The sequence below is a fragment of the Notamacropus eugenii genome, chromosome 1 (genome assembly GCF_028372415.1).
Source record: "Notamacropus eugenii isolate mMacEug1 chromosome 1, mMacEug1.pri_v2, whole genome shotgun sequence".
Taxonomy (NCBI): Eukaryota; Metazoa; Chordata; class Mammalia; order Diprotodontia; family Macropodidae; genus Notamacropus; species Notamacropus eugenii.
In genome coordinates this window covers 26,262,899-26,285,090 of record NC_092872.1, presented here as the reverse complement: position 1 = coordinate 26,285,090, position 22,192 = coordinate 26,262,899, and the positions used below count along the sequence as shown (strand labels likewise).

The 22,192-nt window shown below is 39.9% G+C and overlaps 1 protein-coding gene across 5 annotated transcripts in view; it reads right to left on the bottom strand.

Annotated features, from left to right (window-relative positions):
- BNC2 (basonuclin zinc finger protein 2) overlaps positions 1–21,986 on the bottom strand; it is a 512,918-nt gene extending 490,932 nt beyond the window's left edge. For 3 of the 5 annotated variants that reach the window (XM_072655796.1, XM_072655875.1, XM_072655805.1), the window contains exon 1: positions 21,068–21,986. In XM_072655796.1, coding sequence (XP_072511897.1) covers positions 21,068–21,070 — 3 coding nt within the window. In that variant the 5' untranslated portion in view covers positions 21,071–21,986. The other 2 variants (XM_072655839.1, XM_072655811.1) reach the window with 2 other exon arrangements.
- Positions 21,987–22,192: the final 206 nt, after the last annotated feature.

Genomic DNA, 22,192 nt, shown 5'->3' with positions numbered 1-22,192 from the left:
CTGTATCTGGCCAGGGCAGACTACCCATGTGCTTGCTGCCTGGTCTATAAAGACTGACCACATAGGACACACCAAGGGGCAGCAATGCTTTTGTCTACACCCATCCTATTTAACTGAATTAAAGGTGTCAGAATTCACAGTTGTAAACATGATATAATTTGTAAACATTTAGAAAAGGAATGGGTGATCACAAAAAGCATTATGGCATCATCAAAAATCAGTCTTGCCAGATTAATCTCATGTCATTTTTAACAGTTCGTAGATAGGTAGGTCAGGGGACTACTACAGATAAAGTTTACCTAGAGTTCTGAAAAGTATTTGATAAAGTCTCCTATCTATTATTGTAGATACAATGGAAAGATTGTGAGCTAGATGATATTAGGGTTAGTTGCTTTCAGAGCAGGCACCATTCTGTGTAACATTTTCATAAGTGACCTGGATATGTGCAGAAATGCCAAGTTTCTGGAATTTGCAGATGACAGAAAACCAGGAATGACAGTTAATGCATTAGATGATCAAGTCAAGATTCAAATCAACTTTACAGGCTGGAACATTCAGCTCAATCTAACAGGCTGAAGTCTAATAAATCACAACCCAAACTGTAAGCCTGAGGATCTAGAAGTAGCAGGCCAGAGACCTCCCCCTCCCATTCCCAACTCCCACTTCTCAGATCCCAGAGGCGCTGGTAACCACCTCCCGGCTAGACTACGCTCTCCCCATTCCTACCTATAAGGGAAGTAACTCAAGGGCCTCCTCCACATCAACCCTAGGGCCAACTAATCCCTTCTCAACATGGCTAATAACAGCACTTAAATAGGCATGGAGTTACCAAGCCTTATCACTTGCCCTGGTGTTTTCCCTTCAGTCCAACAGGTCTTACTACTTATCCTGTTGCTATGCCCTCCAGATCCCTGGGCATTGCCATCTATCCTGGAAACGAACCCTAAGGACCCTCCTAGCTGTACTACAAATAAACTCTCATCTGTATAAGATTGTTGTCTCCCTTAAGCAGAATTTGAGTTTCTTGAGAGCAGGGATTGGCTTGATTTTCTATTTGTATCCCAAGTGCTTGGCACAGTGATTGGCACAGTTATCACTTACTAAATGCTTTTTCATTTGTGTATTCATACACTTGGATTCAAAAAATTAAATTCACCAACACAAGATGGAGGAGATGGGGCAAGATAGCAATTTATATGGAAAGTGGGAGGGGGGTGATGAAAGAACTGTTAACTAAATATGAGTCAGAAGTGGCAGTCAAAAAGAAAAATTAAATCTTTAGCTACATAAAGAGAAACCTAGTCTCCGGGACTTAAGGAGTACAGGAAGGCCAGATCTGCTGTACTCCTGGTCTGCCCACATCTGCAGATCTGTGCTGACTGGCTTGCCACAATTTAGGAATGTTATTGATAAGCCCGACCCATGGTATTAACCAAGATGAATAACTGCCATAGGGCAATTAGGGGAAGAAACTCAAGATGCTTGGCCTGATGAAGAGAAGACCTCGAAGGGGCAGGAGAGCTGTCTTCACGTATCTTAAAGGTTGTCATGTGAAGAATAATTAGATCATTTCTTCTTGAGCCCAAATGGCAGAATTAAGTGGTTGGAAGAGGCCAAAAAAGCCAGATTAAGGCTTGCACAAAGAAAAAATTTCTAACAGAGCTATCTCCCAATGAAACGGGCTACCTAAGAATGTAATTGGTTCCCTCCTCTCTGGAGATTTTCAGTTGACCACTTAGAAGTTAGAAGAGTGATTGTTTGGATATAAGCTATACTAGATGACTTCTAAGATCCATTCCAACTCAGAGATGCTGATTCTAGTACAGTACAGTCTGGTCCTAGACAACACCTGCTAGAATCTGTGACTTTCTTATAATTCTGGTTTTGACCCTAACTCAAACATTATTTTACTGCCTCAGACCTGTCAGCTCCACTACATGTTTTCCTGGTTATATAGATTATGTTTTTTTCACATGACAATTCTATCCCTCGTATCCTGCACAGGAATTTCTCATCTATGATCACAAACTCCATCACCCAACCAGGAAAGTATCAGTGAGCACCTTGAAACCCACCAAGCCTGTAGAAGTCAACAAAAGAAAGCTGATATAGCGAAAGAGCACTGCGTTTGGAATCAGACACCAGAGTTCAAAGACCAGTTGTGTAATTGCTAGAAGCATGACATTGGCCAAGTCACAACCTCTCCAGTCTTCATTTTCTTCATTTGTAAGATGTGGGGGTTGGAACAGTTGATCTCTAAGTTTGCTTCCAGCTTGGTCTGTGACCATGATTCTAAATCTAACCTAAGCAAGTGAAAGAAGGGAGGTAGAGTAGTTACTAACTCCATGTATATGTGTGTGTGTGTGTGTGTGTGTGTGCGTGTGTGTGTGTGTGTGTGGGCAAATGCTTTGCCACAGGCACACACACATACACACATCTAGTACACAACAAGTACTTAATGTTTTTGAAATGACTCATTTTATGATATCAAAAAAATTTTTATTTTATTTACATCAATAAACTTTCCATTCGTTATTACCAAAATCTACAATTTTTAAAATTTCTAGAAAATCAATTAGCTGGAGGAAAACAGCATTTAAAAAAAGAATCAGGGGGAAAAATCTTTACATTTTAAGTATACTACTTCCTTATTTCCCCTATAAACTTCTCCAAAATTACAGACTATTATTACAAAATGAAATTGTAAAAATAAGACATAGGTGCCCTTAAGTATTCCTAATAACTCTACAAATACATCCAATTCTCCGTTATTCACCATAACAGAAAAAAGTTCAGTCATGGATTATTCAAACCACACATAATGAAAAAATATAATTATCAGGTACAGATTTCCATTTAAATAGCGATCTAAGCTTCACACACTTGTCGATGCAGATGCCAACATCTGTGCCAAGTATGCTGCAAAACAACTATTTATTGAAACAACTCTGAAGTTCATATAGGGCACAAGGGAAAAAGAAGAGAGGTGACTAACTTTCAAAATAAAGAATCTCACTAGAATATAAATTTTAGAGTGTTTTTTTTTTCAATATACAAAGTTTTAAAAATACTCCACAAGGGTGTACTCCAAATTCCAAACTGATGCAAGAAGACTCTGGGATTGTTGAGTACAACACTTTTTTTGTTTGTTTTCAGTGTTCTACAATCACTTCCATATTTTTTTTTAGACTTTTTCCCCCTCCCTCCCCTTTCTTCCCCCCTACCTCCCCACTCCCTCCCTGAGACAGCATACAATTTTATATAGGTTCTGCACATACATTCCTATTAAATACATTTTCACCTTAGTCATGTTGTATAGAAGAATTAAAATGAATGGGAGAAATCATGAAACAAAATAAAACATAATACAAAAGAAAATGGTCTGCTTCATTCTGCAATCCAGTTCAATAGTTCTTTCTCTGACTGTGGAAGGCATTTTGCCTTAAGAGACCATTGGGAATTTTTTAAGTCCTTGCAATGCAATGAAGTACTAAGACTACCAGAAAAATTCCTCGCACACCGTGGTTGTTACTATGTCCAAACTTCTTCTGGTTCTGCCTCTTTCTCTCAGCATCAGTTCATATAAGTCTTTCCAGGCCTCTCTGAAGTCTTCCTGTTCATCATTTCTTATAGCACAATAGTATTCCATTACATTCATATACCACAGTTTATTCAGCCATTCCCCAACTGATGGGCATCCCCTGGATTTACAGTTTTTGGCCACCACAAACAGAGCTGCTACAAATATTTTTGTACATGTGGGACCCTTTCCCATTTTTATGATCTCTTGGGAATACAGTCCTAAAAGAGGTATTGCTGGGTCAAAGGGTGTGCAGATTTTTGTAGCCCTCTGGGCATAGTTCTAAATTGCTCTCCAGAATGGTTGGATCAGCTCACAACTCCACCAACAATGAATTAGCGTTCCAACTCTTCAATATCTTCTCCAGCCTTTATCTACAACATGTTTTAACTGCTCTTGCTCCTGGCTTCACCTCTCTGAAAACCAAAAGTGCACATCTATGAAAGTGACTAGGCAAGGAACCAAATTTTTCTCCCTTCCTCTGAACCTCCCTAGAGTCATCTAGGCACCCATGACTACAACCTCATGGGTCCTCTTCAGCACCTCTCAATAATCCAACACCTCTCAATAATCCAACACAGGCAATCAGTTGAAATCAATTTCTTGCTCTACAGCGTCTCTCACAAATGTTCCCTTCTTTCCATTGAAACGGCTGTCACATCCTGGTTGAAGCCCTCAACACCTCTAGCCTGGACTATTACAATATCCTTCTAAGTGATCTTCCTGCCTCAAATATCTCCCCACTCCAATCCAACCTCTATGTAGCTATCAATGGGATTTGTCTAAAGCTTAGTTCTGATTATGTCAGATATGTCACATATCACGTACACACTAAACTCCAGTGACTCCCTATTACCTCCTGGATCAAAAAGAATTTAGAGCCCTTCACAACCTTTCTTGCATCTTGACTCCCCTCCACACAATCTACAATCTTGTCATTTGGGCCTCCTTTCTATTCCTTGATCACCCAAGCTGGTCTAACATGTACACAAATAAGCAGTCCATTTCCTGTCTGTTCCCCATGCCTGGAATGTGCGGAATCCTGGACTTCCTGAAGGACTCAGCTCAAGCACCACCTCCTCCAGGTCCTTCTTGGTTCCCCCAGCTGCTAATGTATCCCCTCTAAGAGGACCTTCCATCTACTCTCCATTTAGTTTTTGTTTCTGATTTATAGGATGTTTCCACCATTAGAAAGTTAGCCCTCCAGCTTCTAATGCAGAAACATTCTGTAGAGAATGAGGCACATTCTTCTTTGGATATGGCTAATGCAGGAATCTGTTTTGCTTGAACATATTGTGTTTACAAATATATAAGTTTATGAACTAGAGTTTTGTTTTTCTTGATTTCCCAGACTGAGAGAAGAGACAAAAGGCAGAAGGGAGAAAGCAGACCTTCATCTGAAAAAAAAGTGTTCGAAAAGATTGTCAGCTGCTTGAGGGTAGGGATTGTTTTTGTTTTGTCTGTGTATCCCCAGCACGTAAAAAATACAGTGGTTGGCACATAGTAAACACATGACAAATGTTGTTGATTAATTCCTTTTGGCAAAATAAACTGGCCTAGAAGAAGTTTCATCTCCCATTACACTCTAACCATACAGAAAGTCCACGGAGAAATAAGAAGCTAGCTGGTCTACCATAGAATAACCCAGGTAAGTGTGAATGTCCATGTAGCGGGACATTGAGGAGAAAAGGGAGAGGAGATAGAGAAAGGGCAAATCATACCTCAAAATTCTGAAAAGATACTTTAAAAAATCTGAAGCTAACGGCATTATTTTGCTGAGAGGGTAAAGGTCAAACAACATTTATTAAGTACCTACTTCTTAACATGTACATTGGGGATACAAAAGCAAAAATTGTCCTTGTCCTCAAGTACAAGTCCCTCAGAAATCCAACATGTACACAAATAAGCACAGTACTAGAGAAATTGAGGGGGAGTGGGGAGAGAAAGAGAGTACCAAAAATTGGGGGTCAGGGAAAAGTTTCAGGGAAGGGTTTGGGGAAAAGGTAGCCCAGAAGCAAGATAAGGATTACAAAGGTGAGTTGCAATAACCTCAAAGTCCCACTGGACAAATTTTAACCACAGTCATTTAAATTTGGTTTCCATTTATCTATTATATCCTCTCACTACATTTTTAAGTTAATGCTTAAGACTTCGTATCATTTCATGTATGCTTTCTTCCCTATCATCTCCCCTCAACCTCTTTTATCAGAAGGAAAATTTACTTTTAGCCAGTCTAGTCCTGGAACCTTTTCCGGTCCTAAATGTCAGTGTGGCTTTAAATAGCAAAATCCATACATTAATCCATACAGTCTCCAGACAATGTCTCTGAAACCCATATAAGCCAGAATTAAAGGCCTGGTAAATGGTCCAAATAGGGCCAGGTTGAGAAATACTTCAACTAGGCAATGTTTATCTTCAGTGCCTCCAGGTTCCCCAGTTTATGACCTTGCCCAGGTCTACCACTCACTACCTGTGGTGACTCCCTTCCTACCTTGATGATTAATCAGAAGCATCAGGGTCTTGGTAAAACCAACTGTGAGGATTAGTGACTTCTTCATACAAAGGTTTAGGTAGCAGATGACTTAAAGTCTCTCCTATTCCCTCAAGATATTTGCATTTAACATGATTCAAGGTCTCAAAATGTTTCCTAATTAACTTTGCCATGGGCCACTTTGAGGACTTCAAATACATGTCTGGAAGCCACAATTATCGGCTCTGAGAAGGTAAACATGGAATAAGGAATATCCTTGGGAAAAGGGGGTGCACAAGGGGATCAGGGAAACTTTGGTACAAAACAGAAAATAAATCATATTTTCATACTGAAAAATTGCCACAGAAGAGATATTTTTAACATATAAGGACAGAGATAGGGACTATTTTTCATTTCAGAGGGAAAAATGTGGCTAAGCATCAAAATGTCCTCACAGAACATGTTCCTACTATTACCCTGGCACCCCAGGGTTAACACAGAGCAATTTGGTAAATTGTTTTAAGTTTAAAGTAGAATTGTAGACATAGGTGCAAGGAGTCATGGGGGAGAGGAGTAGGCAGCAAGAAGTTCCCTGGCATCCTTCAAACCATAGCAAAGAGAGAAGTCACTTATTCTACTTTGTACAAGGGTTATCTTTGGATCAAAAATTGTTCTTTACAAAATCTGCTGCATTTGTTTGTACCACCACTCTTGGAATCCATCCTTTATTCTAGCTTCTTCTCTTACCCCTGCCAAGATCCAGACAGTTACCAAGTTCTTCTACCCTCATAGTATTTTTTGCATTTACCCACTCCTCTCAGTTCCTCCAGTAACCAACCACTGGTATTCAGGCCTTCATTTCTTCTGGCCTACAGTAACTTAACTGTTCTTTCTGTTTCCTGTCTATTTTCTTTACAACCCATCCCTCAGGTCATTTTTGAAGTCATCCGCTTAATAAAGTACCACCTTCATTTAAAAACTATCCCATTTCCTACTCAATAAACTCCCTGATGTATTCAGGTATTCAAGGCTACCCACAACCCATCTTCGCATTCCTACACAAACTCCACATTACTCTTCATCACCTCTCAAATCTCACCTTGCCCTCTCCCATGGATCTTCAATGTCCACAATAGACTCAGTTCTCTGCTATCTGAATTTGTTAAAGTTCCTCCCAGATGAGGTGCCAATTCTTCAATGACCTTATTCCCCATACCATTTTACCTTCATATTCAACAGAATGCAAGTTCCTAGAGGGAAGGGACTTTTTCTCTTTTGTCTCTGAATCCCCAGCACCTATCATGGAAACTGGCATACTGTAGGAGCTTAAAAACTGTTGGCTGATCATTCTTCAACATCATCCTCCATTCTTACCAAGGTTTTATGTTTACCATGCCCAAAGTATCTTGTTCATTTCTATCAGTGGGCCTTTGTCGTGCTGTTTCCCCTGCCAAGAACACTACTTGCTGCTGCTTTATCAATCCATACATATCACAATTTTAAGACCTGATTCAAGGTGACTGTAGGAAATCACCACAGCCTGGCCTCACTCAAAGATAGTCAGTCCTTTATTTTGGTATTCCCTCAACACAAATACAGTTTCAACTACACCAACCAAGATTTGCTTTTGTCCCATGGTTGTATAAACGTATACCTTTGTCTTCTCAATTAGAATGCAAACTTCTCAAGACTAGAGCCTATTGTCTTCTCCATTTGTTTCTTAATGGCTTATAATATGAACATGAGCTTGGACAGACTTGGGAAGAGAGTGGAAGACAGAAGAGCCTGTTGTGCTATGGTTCATGGGCCACAAAAGTCAGACATGACCGAAAAATTAAACAACAGAAACGGCTTATGATAGAGTACCATGAACATACTTAAGTGATCAAAAGTGGTCAATAAATGCTTGCTGAATTAAGGGTTATATCTTAAAAGGTTAAAAGTTACGGTAAGAATAGTACATTAGTTCTACTGCCATCGTAAAACTTCTATTTCTTCAACAACAGCAAACCTACAATATACCATGTACCATGTTAGGAACGGAGCTGGATATATTAATAAATAAGAAAAGACTTTTTTACTACAAGGAGTTCACAATCATTCTGGGAGACAAGCCAGTACAAAGACACATATACGTGCACAGATAAATTGTCAATTACATTATAAAAGTGCAAAAGAAGAATATGAGTCCTATGAAATTCAGTGAAGAAACAATCAATTTTAGCTAGGGAAAGATGATCAAGAAAGACATCGTGGAGGAAGCAGCATTTGAGTCAGGCTTTGAAGGATGAAGAAGCAGTATAATAAGTATAATATCATATAATATAATAAGTATTTATTATATATAGGTATATATAATATAATAATATAATATAACACAATATAAGCATTTCTTATATAGTATATTATATATGTTATGTATAATATAATATAATATATTAATATATATAATAAGTATTTCTTAAGCATCCGACTGTGCAGGATAAACAGGCAGAAATCAGACATAGCATATTCAGCCTTTAAAAAAATCTTGTCATCTTCAATTACATATGCACTTCCTTCACACTGTTATTTCTTTACCCTTGATATCTAGGATTTATCCTGATTTGCAATGAACTACACAGTAAAGCTCTTTTCTGAAATCATTTAAGGTCTACAAGGGACTTTCTTCACAATAACCTGGTGAGGTAGATAGATAAACATTATTCTCTCCATTTCACAGATAAAAAACTGAGCCTCTGAGAAGGAAACTGACTTGCCAACAGTCACTGAGCTAGCAAGGTCTGAGAAGGATTCAAGTGAGATTTTTTTATGCCAAGTCCAATTCTCTTTCCACTAAAGCCCCACTATGTTGCCACATCTGCATTTCTTTAGGGGCAGTTTTGATAATATGCTAATATTAAATAATATCTCAAGAGTAGAGAATGAAGATGTCAAATATTTAACGAGTCAGGTATACATATATATGAACCTGCAGAAGAATAACTGCAGGTTCCCAACCTCTACTGTAATATTCAGTGCTATGCAAAAATTACGTTTGTGGCCCAATATAGAAAATAATACTCCACCAAAAAAAATCCTTGTAGTTGAATAACATACAACTACGGCTTATTCACTAAGGATGCTTTTCTACCTCTAACCCGCCCTGAGTGCCCGCTGCACCCCACCCTCCAAGGAAACCCTCGTGTCTGTTGCAAACTGCTGCTCTCCCTTAAATGCTTCTAGATCCATTCCTTAAATCTCTGTGCAATCTCTTTATCACCATCCACTAAGCTGAAAAAGGCCCCCATCCACGTGTTGCAAGTGTAGCTGGAAAGACCAATGAAGGCCTAGCAATCTTTGTCACGCTGCATACACATAAAAGTAATTTCTAGTATAAACCTTGAACAGAGAGAAAAACGGCTCTTGTGAATTCCAAGCAGAAACTTTGGAAACATTTTTTAAATGTTTCTATGTGTCTACTATCTTTGTGGTTGGAGTTTTCTAAAGTAAAAAGCATGATCTATTAATTGTAGCAATCTGTCACACATCAATAAAAAAATTAGCAAGTTTTTACTCTAATTACCATTTTAAGTAAAAAGGAAAATCCCTAAATGAAGTTAAATATCCAACTGGATGGATTTCCATGAGTTTTGTGTTGATTTGAGTGTAGCTAGATAAAATTTAAAACCTCCCTGAAATATGTACTTCAGATTAAGATGCCCGGATGCATTATGTGTATGAAGCCATTTTATTTAACCTGATGTAGTTCTTTATATTCCTAGATTAAGAAAGATGTCACTTGTCATGTAAATGTTCATTTGCTTTTGCCCAGGGAGAAACTATGGGAGGGGATCAGTCTAGAGAGATTACTGGGTATGGATGCAGCAATAAAAATCCAAGGACTTTGGACTGTCCTAAAATATAAACAGAGTTCCATTTTCATAGCATTTAAAACTCTATAAAAGATTTTTCTCACAACAACCCTGTGAGTGAAAGTTGCACGAGTATTAAGATCCCAAAGATAGGTAAGGGACAGAGCCTGCAATTGACTCAGTCTAATGCTGTTCTTACTATACCAAACTTCATAATGTTCATTATATTATTTGTGGAGCCAAAGAGTGGACACAAAGCAGAATTACTTTGTACAGAATGACCTAATGTGTCATTTGGCATACTGAGAATTTACCTTTACCTGAGGCTGAAAGTCACTAGATAGTCAGGAAAGACAGAATTAATGCTTTTCCCCCTAAGGGGAAAATAATTTTAAGTTCTCTAAACGCTTCAGTCATTTCAATCAGAAAAAAAAAATAAACTTTCCAAGTGTAGCTTGAGACACGGAATTGACATCATGAATGTGTGTTGAGATTGGCTAACTGTCAATGGCTAAATAATTTTGACTTCCCTGAAGTCTTCCTCCAATGCCTCATGATGACCCAGAGACGACCCTGGGATCTTAGGGACTGTATAAATGGAACACAACCTCTGCCAGGTCCTACAACCAAGGGGGCAAGGCTTCAAATGTGGGTTCTGCAGTGAACTGTGTATCTGTTTTTAGGGAACTAGCCTAAGAAAATCCAGAGAGGCTCACTACCAGAAAGCAGGTAATCATTTTCTTTGAGGGTGGAAGGTCAAAAGGATTATCTACCAAAACATGAGGAAGTGGGAAAAGGGGAAGGAGTGACAGTGGGTGCCAGTGGAAGAAGTACCAGTGATACATTCCTTGTGTCTTGTTGAATATTAATGTTTTTGCATGAAGAGACAAAATATAATTCGATATGGACATATTTGATTAGAAATCATAATCCAACACAAGCTACTATGCCAAAATGAATAATCTTTCATCTAAAAGAATAGGAAAAATGCCCAAAAATTCAGTGCAGTTAAGGCAATTAGCAGCCTATCAAAAAAACTACAAAATTAAGTATGTAGTAATAGATATAGACCTGTATTATCAGGAATTCAAAGAAAAATGCAGCTTTCAGAAAAATAAATATTACTTGCAATTTAAGGACGATTCCACACAACGGCCCCCAAAGAGCCTTACCTTTCATTTATTTCCAGATCTTGATAACTACATCTTATAAAGTATTTTAATTACAAATTAACCAGTAAAATTATAAGAGGGAAAAGGAAGCAGTTCACATTAATAAATTCAAATACCAAATACCATAAACATAGATAAATAAATTAGATAATTGATATTTGTCACAAGGGCATGGATATTCAACATTAGGCAAATACCCCATTCACAGTTTCAATTGTTTCTCAATTAGGAATATATTTACACACACCAAATAGAGTGCCAAGTCATTTGTTTTTATACGCGGAAAATGTGTTTTCTTATTAAAAATCTTTTTCCAAACATTAAGTAAATAAGTGCTTTTCTTAAGAACGATAATCACTTATGGGAAACTTTGGCAAGAATAAGCCAATACAGTCCCAAGGCCATCATTTAATAATGCACATTTATTAAGTACTTTCTGAGTATAATTATGGTAACCTATGGTTCTCAAATAAGCTCTGATAGGTCTTAACAATTTGGAGAGATTTGAGGGGAAAAGGCCCAGAAATTGACTCGATATGTCAAAAGAGAACCAGCCTAGTTCAAAGAGACATATTACCAGAAAGTTGGCTATCAGGTAACGATTTTGAGAGACCACAGCAATTCAGGGAGGGCTACACTAATCTGTATTCATGAGGGAATACCCACAATGAGGACATCTGAGATCACTAAATGAATGAAAAAGCATTTATGACATGTCTAGAAAAGGCAGAGAAGCTGGAGGAATAAAGCTTTGGATAAAGGAAGAATTTAGTTCAAGTCTTGCTTCAAAAATATGCTAGTCATACGACGATGGACAAATCCCTGAACCTGTGGGTACTCCAAGCAACTGTCTGAAGATTACAAAGGTTCACCTGGACTGGTAGGGAAAGAATTTCATCTTCTGAAACTTCCCTTTACTAATGAAATCCCAGGTCCAATCCCTTTCCCTATTCCACAATTTACTCTGTGCTACGCATCTGCTAAACACCAGGGTTATATATAAGGACTGTCAAGGTCTCTCTTACTGAAATGTTAGAGACGTAGAAAGGCTGAACATCTAAACTACTTGCTAGAGTACAGTGGATATGGGAAACATCAAAGAAAAATTGGTTAATGCTGCAACCAGACCTATTTCACATACATTCTTCTGGAATTAGGGCATCTACTGTATTTTGGCTCCCACACAGAAGGTACCTCTAGACACATATCACCAAGAGAATTCTACACAAGCAAAATAACAATATAATGAGCTTACCCAATAGGACCTTTACAATTCTAATGAGTTTATAGAGGATTCATCTGAGTTTAGAATCGTCATGATTATTAGATTGTGGTATCACATAAACTTTTCTTTTACCTAAAGTGAGCATTCCTACTATAATAGCTGACTCCTTAGGGCATCATTAGATTGTTTTTCTCTTCCCCAATCTGGCACCAAAATGCAATCTTTTGATCTTTTTACGTTCTCAGAATTGAGTCTTTAGCTTTCTTCCTTTTGCTTGGCATTTAAGGCCCTCCACAATCTGGCATCAGCTTGCCTTTTCTTCCTTATTTCATATACCAACCTCTTTGCATTCTTACCTCCAGTCAAACCAGATAACTCTGTATTCCACTCCCCAACCCACAATCGCACGCGCCACACTCACTCACTCACTCACTCTATACTTTTCTACCTCCCTACCTTTGCTCACCCTGTTCTCTAAGCCCAAAATGTCCTTCTTCTTCTTCCTTATCTACCCTTTAAAGTACAATTCAAATGATACCTCTTCCATGAAGTCTTCCTTGATTATCTCTCAGTCCATAAACTTTATCACCAGATCTCCTATAACACTTTGTGCCACATCTAATCCATTTAGCTATAATATATTACACAACACATGTTTATGTTTGTATTGTATCCTTTTCCTAGACCACAAACTCCACAGGGGAAAGGTGCATGCTTTATCTCAACTCTGAATGATTCTTTACACAGTATGAACTTCATAAAATGTCTGTTGTTACCATTCCCTGACCTCCAGCTCGAACCTCAACTCTACCTATTGCTACGACTAAAGTACAGCCATTGCTGGATCACACATTGTGAACGGGGGTGCAGCACAGAGCATGCTCAAGTAGAGCCATTTCCAGGGTCACCAAAGTATGGATGCAATGATCCTGAAGTCTGCCGGTCAAGACCTAGGGCAGGTCCCTAAATGGAAAACCTGTTCCTTCACAATATAACGGCTTGGTGAAGAAGAGACTCCCCCTGGCCAGAAAATTCAATGAGAAAGTCAAAGAAAGGTCTAAGAAAATGATTCCTTTCTCCTTCATGCCCAAAGTTACATCGAACTGCATGATTAGATGAAAGAAGCCAAAGGAATTCTTTCTCAATTCCAGTCTTGGTTTCAAACCTGATATCGGCATTAGCAATCTATGCCTCACCTGCAGTAGGAAGGGTTGGTGGGGAGACAATGAAAGATGGTCAAGCTCTCGGGGACTTTGGTAAGACATCATTAAGATTTGAAAAGCAGAGAGAGAGAGAAAGAGAGAGAGACAGAGACAGAGGATGGAAGGAAAGAAGAAAGGAGAGAAAGAAAGAAAAGACCACCAAAGTTCATAGTTCAGTAGAAGTGCAAAAAAAAATCTTTTAAAGGAATATTTCTAGTTTGGGGAACTGCAAGGAAGATTGGGCAAATATGACATGAAAGATTTTACCATTTATAAATATTTGAAAATTTTCTTTAAAAATATATGTAAATGTTTTATTATGAACGTTGAAGCAAATACAGGATGCTCTCTCTTTCGATATTACTTTTTAAATATATTATTTTTGCTTACTTGTAAAAGAATGATATTCCCCCAGTAAAATATAAGCTCCTTGAGGGGAGAGACTCTTCCCTTACCACCTTCAGTGTTTTCTACATAATGCTGTTTAGTTGTGTCCAACTCGTCATGACCCCATTTAGGGTTTTCTTGGCAAAGATACTCAAGCGATTTGCCACAGATGAGGAAACTGAGGCAAACAAGATCACAGAAGTTGTGTCTGAAGCCGTATTTGAACTCATATTTTCCTGACTCCAGGCCCAGTGCTATATCCACTGTGCCATATAACTGTCCCACTTCTACCTATAGAAGTTTACAATAATTGCTGAACTGAACTGAATGGAAATCCAGTTTAGGAACATGAACAGAGAGACAAAGCATTCTTAAAGACTCAAAGCATCCATACCTGACAGGTCAGTGTGTATAGTGAGGTAAGGGGTGGGAAAGCTGTAAGAGGGAAAAGACATAGAGAAATTAATAACTGCATTCATTTATCTAATTGTTCCTTAGTATACCATACCTAAGGGACACAAATTCATCTCCCTTTATAATCTCATATTCTCATTCTAATCTAATGGATTTTTATTTTGGTTTGAATAACTTCATCCCTGACCCCCTCCCAAAATATACCATATTGAGGGAAGCATCAGAAACATACTGTCTTTATACTACTCTGTAAGGGGAAAAAAAAAAGAAAATAGGGCACTTTTCCTGGCTGTCAGAAATAGTTAATTTTCCCCTACAAATGAGGCTTATATGAAAACCATGTGATTGACAAGCACCTCAGAAGCAAACCTTGGCAACCCTTAATGCAGTCCATCTCCTTGGCCTCTTAGGCAAAATTCCTTCACAAACTGTTTGTCTTTGCAATAACTCCTCCAAAGCTCATTACCGCCAGCCTCAGTCTATCCCCCATGTTGTGCATTTATCCCTGGGATGCATTATCAACATGTGGCACATGTCCTTGACATGCACAGAAGAGTTGCACCCCAGGATAGCAGCATGCCCGACAATGGTGCTGACTCTCACTCCTTTATGGTTGCTGGGATGTAACCAAGAAATCTAATAACTGTGACAGTAGGGCCTTTAGGTTTTTCCTTGCTTTTCCAGACAGTGAAGCTGCACAGACACTAATGAAAGGTTAAATGAATAGGAATAGCTGACAAGAGGTACAATAAAGAAGGGGCTTGGTAATCCACAGACACTGAGCAGAGATCCTTGGCTCAAGCAGAGAAAGGACAGCATAGCGTCGAGTCACAATATTTAAAACAGCTTGCTATACACAGAGTCTTTTGTGTCTGGGTACATGTCTGGCTTTGGACAAAAAAAAAAAGATACTAAAAGGAATTTCAGCATGGGGTACTTTGGCAAATATAAGGTCATAATAAGGAAAAAATGTTTTGTGTGTGTTGTTACATCTTTGTATTCCATAGAAAAAGCAGTGACTGAAGACATATGAAACATAACTTTTAAGACAATACTGTACATTTTGACCACTGTTCCATAATGTATCTGAGGGGTTGGCCTGATGTGACTCCCACAACCATTATTAATATCTATTTTACACACACAGACACAGACACACACACACACACACACACACACACACGGATCTCTGCAGTTCATAATCTACACTCCATATATCCCACACCCTCTTAATAAAGAATTTTTGAGACTCATCTTACCGGCATTGAACAGTCAAGCTCTGTACTTTTAACTACACTTTCCAACTCTCACATGCTTGAGTCCACAAAACTCCTTAATGGTTAATGTAAGCAATTCTAATTTACTGAGCTAGAAATCTGTGAATTAGAAATTTTAAAAAATTTATATTTCAAAATGACTGCCACTTTGAAAAGGCCTGAGCTATAATTCTTAATTAGAAAAGTTAGTTTTTAAAAGTTTTCTTCATCCTCCCTTAGGGAAGTTTTCATTCTTTAGGGCAAAGACTTTAAAATAAATGGCAGAACAGTTTAATAGTAGAAAGCCATTAAAAATTACCAGGGGAACAAATCATCCCAAGATGACCAAAAAACAAAAAAAGAAAGAAATCCCACATGGTTACCTTTCCTAGATCCTCTCCATACTTTAAGCTTTTTGTTGTTTCTCAAAATAAAGTTCTAACACAGACTTTGAAATACCTGTAAAGTAATTCAGACAAACATGCACGGTTCACATAGGAGAGGTTCCCAACAAATGGTAAGACTGGACTATGGGTACGTTCTAAAACAAGGGAGCCTCTTTAAACAGCCAAATTGAATTATAACTGAACTCTGGAGTGTACTGAGGGTTCTAATAAGCAACAAATAAAGGCTTTTATTGGCTAGCGACATAATAGGAGCTACTGTGCAAGAGATTTTTAAAAAGGCCAATCTGCCAGCTTATCTCATTGGATTACATTATTTACTTAAATGGTAAATAAGTTTGTCCAAACTCATGCCCATAAAAACTAGTAAACAATTATTAAACAACAATTATGATCAATGGATCTCAAATGCAAACGTGTCTCAGAAGTTTTGTAGAACAAGTAATAAACACCACTGTGAAATTAAGCAACAAATATTGAATTGCATACCATTTAAGGCAGATTTCCTTAAGACCAACACCAGGGAAAAGTATGAAAGAGTGCTTATGGCTTCCTCACATAGCAGCTTTCTAAATGCCCTGCTTTTGGATCTTCCAATTCAAATAGTTCACATTAAAAGGGGTTCCTCTTCAGGGTAAAGCCATTTCTCCACAGAACGCCATGGCAAGCATACTGTGTAACAAGGGGGTTTTCCTCAGTGAACTGAAAGAATTCACAGGCAATGCTGATTTTGTGGACTAATTTTTAACTGAATTTTCACTATTGGTTCCAAGCAAAAGTGAAGCTAAGAAGTCCTTCAAACAGTACATTACTGAAGGACTCAGCTGAGATCAATGAAGGCTTAAAATGCATTTAGGGCTGCATTTTGGTTGGTCTAGCAAAGCATTCCACAGGTCAAGGGCAAGGTTCTACTGGGCATTCTCATCACAGTTAAAATGCCACAATAGCATTTCCATGCCTAAATGCTAGAACTGTGATTCCTAACAACTCCTTTTCTGCACTGGTCTGTTCTGCAAAGTATTTTCTACTTTTTCACCTTAGGCATATCTCATAAAATCACAAGGCTCCCTCTAGCTCTTCAGAGAGGAGTTTACTAACCAACGATCCCAATTCGATTCCCATCCATTTTGCAAAGCAATACACTAAGAGAAAGGAAAGGGGAGAGTTCTTGTTTTCATTTAGCAATGAAATGAATTCTATACTTTGGTAGGATGTTCATGGTAAATGAGACCATCTGCTAAGAGACAGAGAAAGTTAAGTATTACTTCATATGTGTACTCTAAACTAAAGAATCTCTTAATCACTTCCAACTTACATTTGACTTAGAAAATTCTATCATGAAACTTTAGCCTGTTAGAATTTACCCCACAAATAATATACATACGCATACACACATGTGTACATATACATTCAAAGCAACTTTTTTCCCCTCACTGTCCGCGATTAATTACAATTTTAAAAAATAACGTGAGAATAAGTAGTCACCAAATTCCAGGTCCTGAAAACCTGCCTTCAAATGCAGTACCTTGAAAGCAAATAGTGAACATTGAGTACTTTATCGGTGCATCAGCAGAATTTACAGGAAATTGAAACGCTGAAATTAATTTGTGGAATACATTTTAATCTACCATAATATTTATGTACAGGATTAGTAATGACTGTTTTATTGTCTAATCTTTTCTGCAACTCAGTATTGGATACTTTGGTATTCTAGTTATTTAGAAGATGATAAATAAAACAGTTGATGTATGTCATTGATATTTAGCATGTCTTACTATAACTATTAAAACCTCAAAATAGACTAGTAAATCATTTCTAACAAACTTATATGAAAAATATTAAAGCAAGTCTTTACTGTTCACTATATCTTTTGTGTGTTTTAAAATCTAGAAGTTAAATTAGTACTGAATCTAATGAAAAGATTAAATGGAAAGAAAACTAATTTCTAAGTTATTAACTATCTTGGACTCCCTTAAATAAGGAAAAATTTTCAGCAGCAACAACAACAAAAAAAAAGAATACCCCCCCCAGTCCACCCCAACCTTTTTTGAGCTAGTGTCCAATTTCTGCTTTTCTGAACAGCTGTATTATCCAACTTAAGTTGCTCTGCTAATTTCAGTCCCACAAGGACTAACTTGGAAGGCAAAAAAATACAAGAAAAGATCAATTTGCTGAGAAAGATCAAATGAGAAAACTGTGGGGACAGCACCAGGTCAGAATGTGGAGAACTAAGCAGACCTGTTCTTCATTAACTTAAGCTCTCCGGGGACGTCACACACTACCTGTCCATGGGCTTTATTGAACCGCCTAACCCTTCTCTGTGTTCCATTCTTAAGGGCCCAAGTGAATCATATCCTGCTGCTGACAAGTTAGCAGGGGACTGCGGCTGCAACATGAAAGTACTTTTCTTTCTTGTCTAAATCAGGCAGATTTTTGCAAAGACGACACAGCATTGACTCGTGACATGGCAAGATGAAATGAGAGGTCTGGGCCAGTCTTGGAGCTGTGCAGATAAAAGTAATCAAATGACACTCCTGGAATGCAAATTGGCATTCTTGACTGGAGCGGTTGCACAACCATGAAACATCCCTGACAGCGAGCAAGATTAGGACAAAATGTTATGTAAAGCACTGAACTCAAAAACTCTCACTTGGAAATTCAAACTGTAACACTTACATTTTAATAGAGCAACAGTCAGCTCAGCTTTTGTCTGCTCCTTTATTGCTTTGGTTTATGTAATCACATTTCCCTGTCTGACACATACACCTCGAACCTCAAGGAGGAAAAACACAGACGTTAGGGATGTATGTGAGCTATTAACATTTGGTAAAAATTCACCTTCAGAAAAATGAGCTGAAATGCCTTCTCGTCCAAAGTGTTAGGTAAAAGTGATAGCAGAGTTAATAATCCCAAAGATGGAAAACACAGGTTTCCAACTTTACTTAATAAGGTCATTAGCCAAGTTTATACTGAGCCTCAATGTGACTTCATTCAGGTGAACATACTAATGTGACCTTTGGTAAAGTGATTAGCAATCTGGATTTTAAATATCCTTTAGTAAGGAAAGTTTTAAAGAGGACAGACCTACAACCAAGAAAACTTCATTAATGCTGGGAGATTAAATGAACCAGCTGAAAAATAAAACACAACGCTGACATCCTACAAAAGGTTCACATGACGAGTTTTGTGATTGAAAAGGAAAAAACAATATCCATACACTTCCACAAGCTCTCACTATTCTTAAGAGAGCTAGAGATCAATCTCAACAAATAAAAGACGAAGAAATAAACTCCATACTTAAGGCAAGTGTATTCCTGAGACGCCAGTTAGTATTAATACCTCAAACTGGAATGCAAAATCGTGAAACACAAATGGCCTTAACCACTGTTTAAAAGTAATTCAAATAGAAACCAATTTGCAAAGTGATTGCTATGTAGCAATAACTACAAAAGTGAACTGTAATATAGATTTAGGAATAAGAGGGAAAAATGCTACCTTGTCTTAGTTTTTAAAGTTGAGAATAAAATACTGCCAGATGGATAAATATCCAAGTCCAGAAAGATTTCTTTGCTATTTTGTTTTGACGTTGCACTTAAAAACAGCCCCAAACAACAGCAACTGTTGGGGGAGGCCCACAAAAAAAAACTGGAAAAGGCCACTTTCTACCACTTTAATCCTGGGTACACAGGATTATTTTGATGTCTTCTGTACATCAGTTTTACAACAGCTTGACTCTAGGGTAAAAGGGAACCATCATAAATCGCATGCTGCTTTCAAAACCACTTTAATTTCTGTCAGCGTTACTGTAACCACAGTCCTGGGCACATGCTACAGTTTTTTTTTTGTTGCCTACATCTGACAGTCGCATCTCCTACACTCCAGTGGTGGCTTTGATCACTGAAACAAGAGATGTCACATTAGGGGGAAGGGAAGAAAAAAAGATGCCAATCCACTATCTCCCTTTTTCTTATATCGTCTATCTACATGCAGAGCACAAGACATCAAAACCCCAAGTAGGGGTAAGGAGAGCAAAAAGCTTTGCAGAAGTCAGGGAGTGGTCAAGCCACACTGCTCACAAATCGCTTCACTCAGTATGGACATACTCTTCCCCGGCTGGATGGACTCGACACCAGACTAGGCGGGCGTACCCGCTAGCATGCTGGGTACTGTATGAGCAGTCACGCTTCTTTAAAACGTACTTGTGGCTTGCAGCCGTAAAGTAACCACTGGGTATTTCTGCAAGTTTAAGTCATGGATCATCTCATAACCTGGCACCTACTAACCCCCGGCCCCCAAAATAAAACCACCTATGTCTTTGAAATGAAATCTACAAAAGAAAAAAAAAAGCCTTCACGCAATTCTGATGGAAAAGACCTTTGAAGGTCTCTTTTCCCAGGATGCAGCACCTCTCATGTTTTTCACATTCTTTCCCCAAGTACAGGGGCATTTTCTACAACTTTCACTTAGCAGTAAGTGATGGTCTGGGTCAAGGGAAAATAACTACGGGCAAAAAAGAGATGGGGGAGGAGGGAGGGAGGGAGGCTCGCTGATGAAAACTGGGTTTGTCCCTTCCGTGGCAGACACACACATATACACACACTCATATGGCAATCCCCTCTCACCCCTATGCAGCGTTCCAAAAGTTACCTTTACTGGGAGTGCGAAACGCTTCCCTCAAGTGTAGACAGCTACTACAGAAGTTCCATTCATTCCTCCCTCCCCTTTCCACCCATCCTCTCCCCCCCCACCTCCAAGCCCCCAATCCCAAACTCCCCCATCCTCACCAAAGCCCTCCCGTCCCCCTCACCTTTCTAAGGGCAGTCTAGGGAAGGTACAGATAAGCTCTTAGGGCAGCCCCTGCCCCCACCCCTTGCTCTCACAGAAAGTTTTGAGGCAAAGTTTTACAACAGGATTTCAGGAGCTCAGCATGAGCCAGGTTGGCTTAGGGTGTGTTTTTTTTTCCTTTCTTTTTTTTTCCCCTTCCCGTCCTTGAAGTTAAAGTAACAGAATCTCGAACCAGCTAGCTCCTCGTTGCGTTACTGCGCTACAGTAATTCCTGATTAAGTCTAGAATGAAAATGAAAGGATGTTGGAAACTTCTTACCATCTCCGCATGTTGGTTGTCAAGTGCACTTGCAGCCCCCGCCTCTCGGTCTCCTCTTAGCGGCAGCGTCTGGACCAGCCCCTCTGACTCCAGGGTCTCCTCTGCCTCTTTCTTTCCTTCCTCCCCCCTCGTTCCCTCCTTCCCTCCTTCCCTCCCTCCCTCCGCCGCTGCCGTCCTCCTCCTCCGCCTCTTTCTTTTCCTTCTCTCTCTCTCTCTCTATCTCTCTCTCTCTCTCTCTCCCTCTGTCTCTCTCCCTCTGTCTCTCTCTCTCTCTCTCTCTCTCTCTCTCTCTCTCTCTCTCTCTCTCTCTCTCTCTCTCCCTTTCTCTCTCCCCCTTTCTCTCTCCCCCCCCAGGTGACTGATTTATGCACACATCGAAAGTCTCATGCTCTCCCAAGTCAAATCCTATAAAACTTCTGGGATCGGGAGGAAGGAAGCCTCGGGATTTGGGAGGGCGGGGGGGGAGAAAGAGCCCAAGTCTCCGGAGAAGGCGGCTAAGGGGCTGCGCGGGCTGCTGGAGGGAGCCACGGGAAGGGGACCGGGGCACAGCCGGGGGTGCTCTGCAGAACTGCCCCAAGTTTCTCCCGTCTTCCTATTTTCTGCAAAGTCGTCTGAAGAGACACCGTTGTTTCCCGTCTCCAAAAAAACTAGAAGTCGATCTCCGCTCGTTGAGAGGGTCCCCTTTGGCTCCGGGGGGGCAGGCCCGGCGGAGGAGGGGGCAGCCTGCGGCCAGCTGTCAGGGGGAGGGGTACGGGGGGAGCGCCGGGGGGCCGAGCGCCGGGGAAACGGCGCGAACTTTATTCGGCCGGCTGCGATCTCGGCGTGGCTCGCTCCCGGAGCCTCCGGCTCCTCCTCCCCGGCCCGGCCCGGCCCGGCCCGGCCCTCCGCGGGTGGCGGCCGCGGCGGCGGCTCCCGGGGCTTCTCTTCCTGATCGGCTTCGGGCGGGGGGCGCCCCCGGCCCGGAAAGTGCGGGCACCAAGGCCGCGGGAAGCGAGAGGAGAAAGTTCAAGGCGCAGGGGAAAGTTTGGGTGCGTGTGCGTGTGTGTGTGTGTCCGTGTGTGTGTGTGTCCGTGGGTCTCTCCCGGGGCATGTGCGCCTTTCCCCCTCGCCCCAGACGCCGGCTTG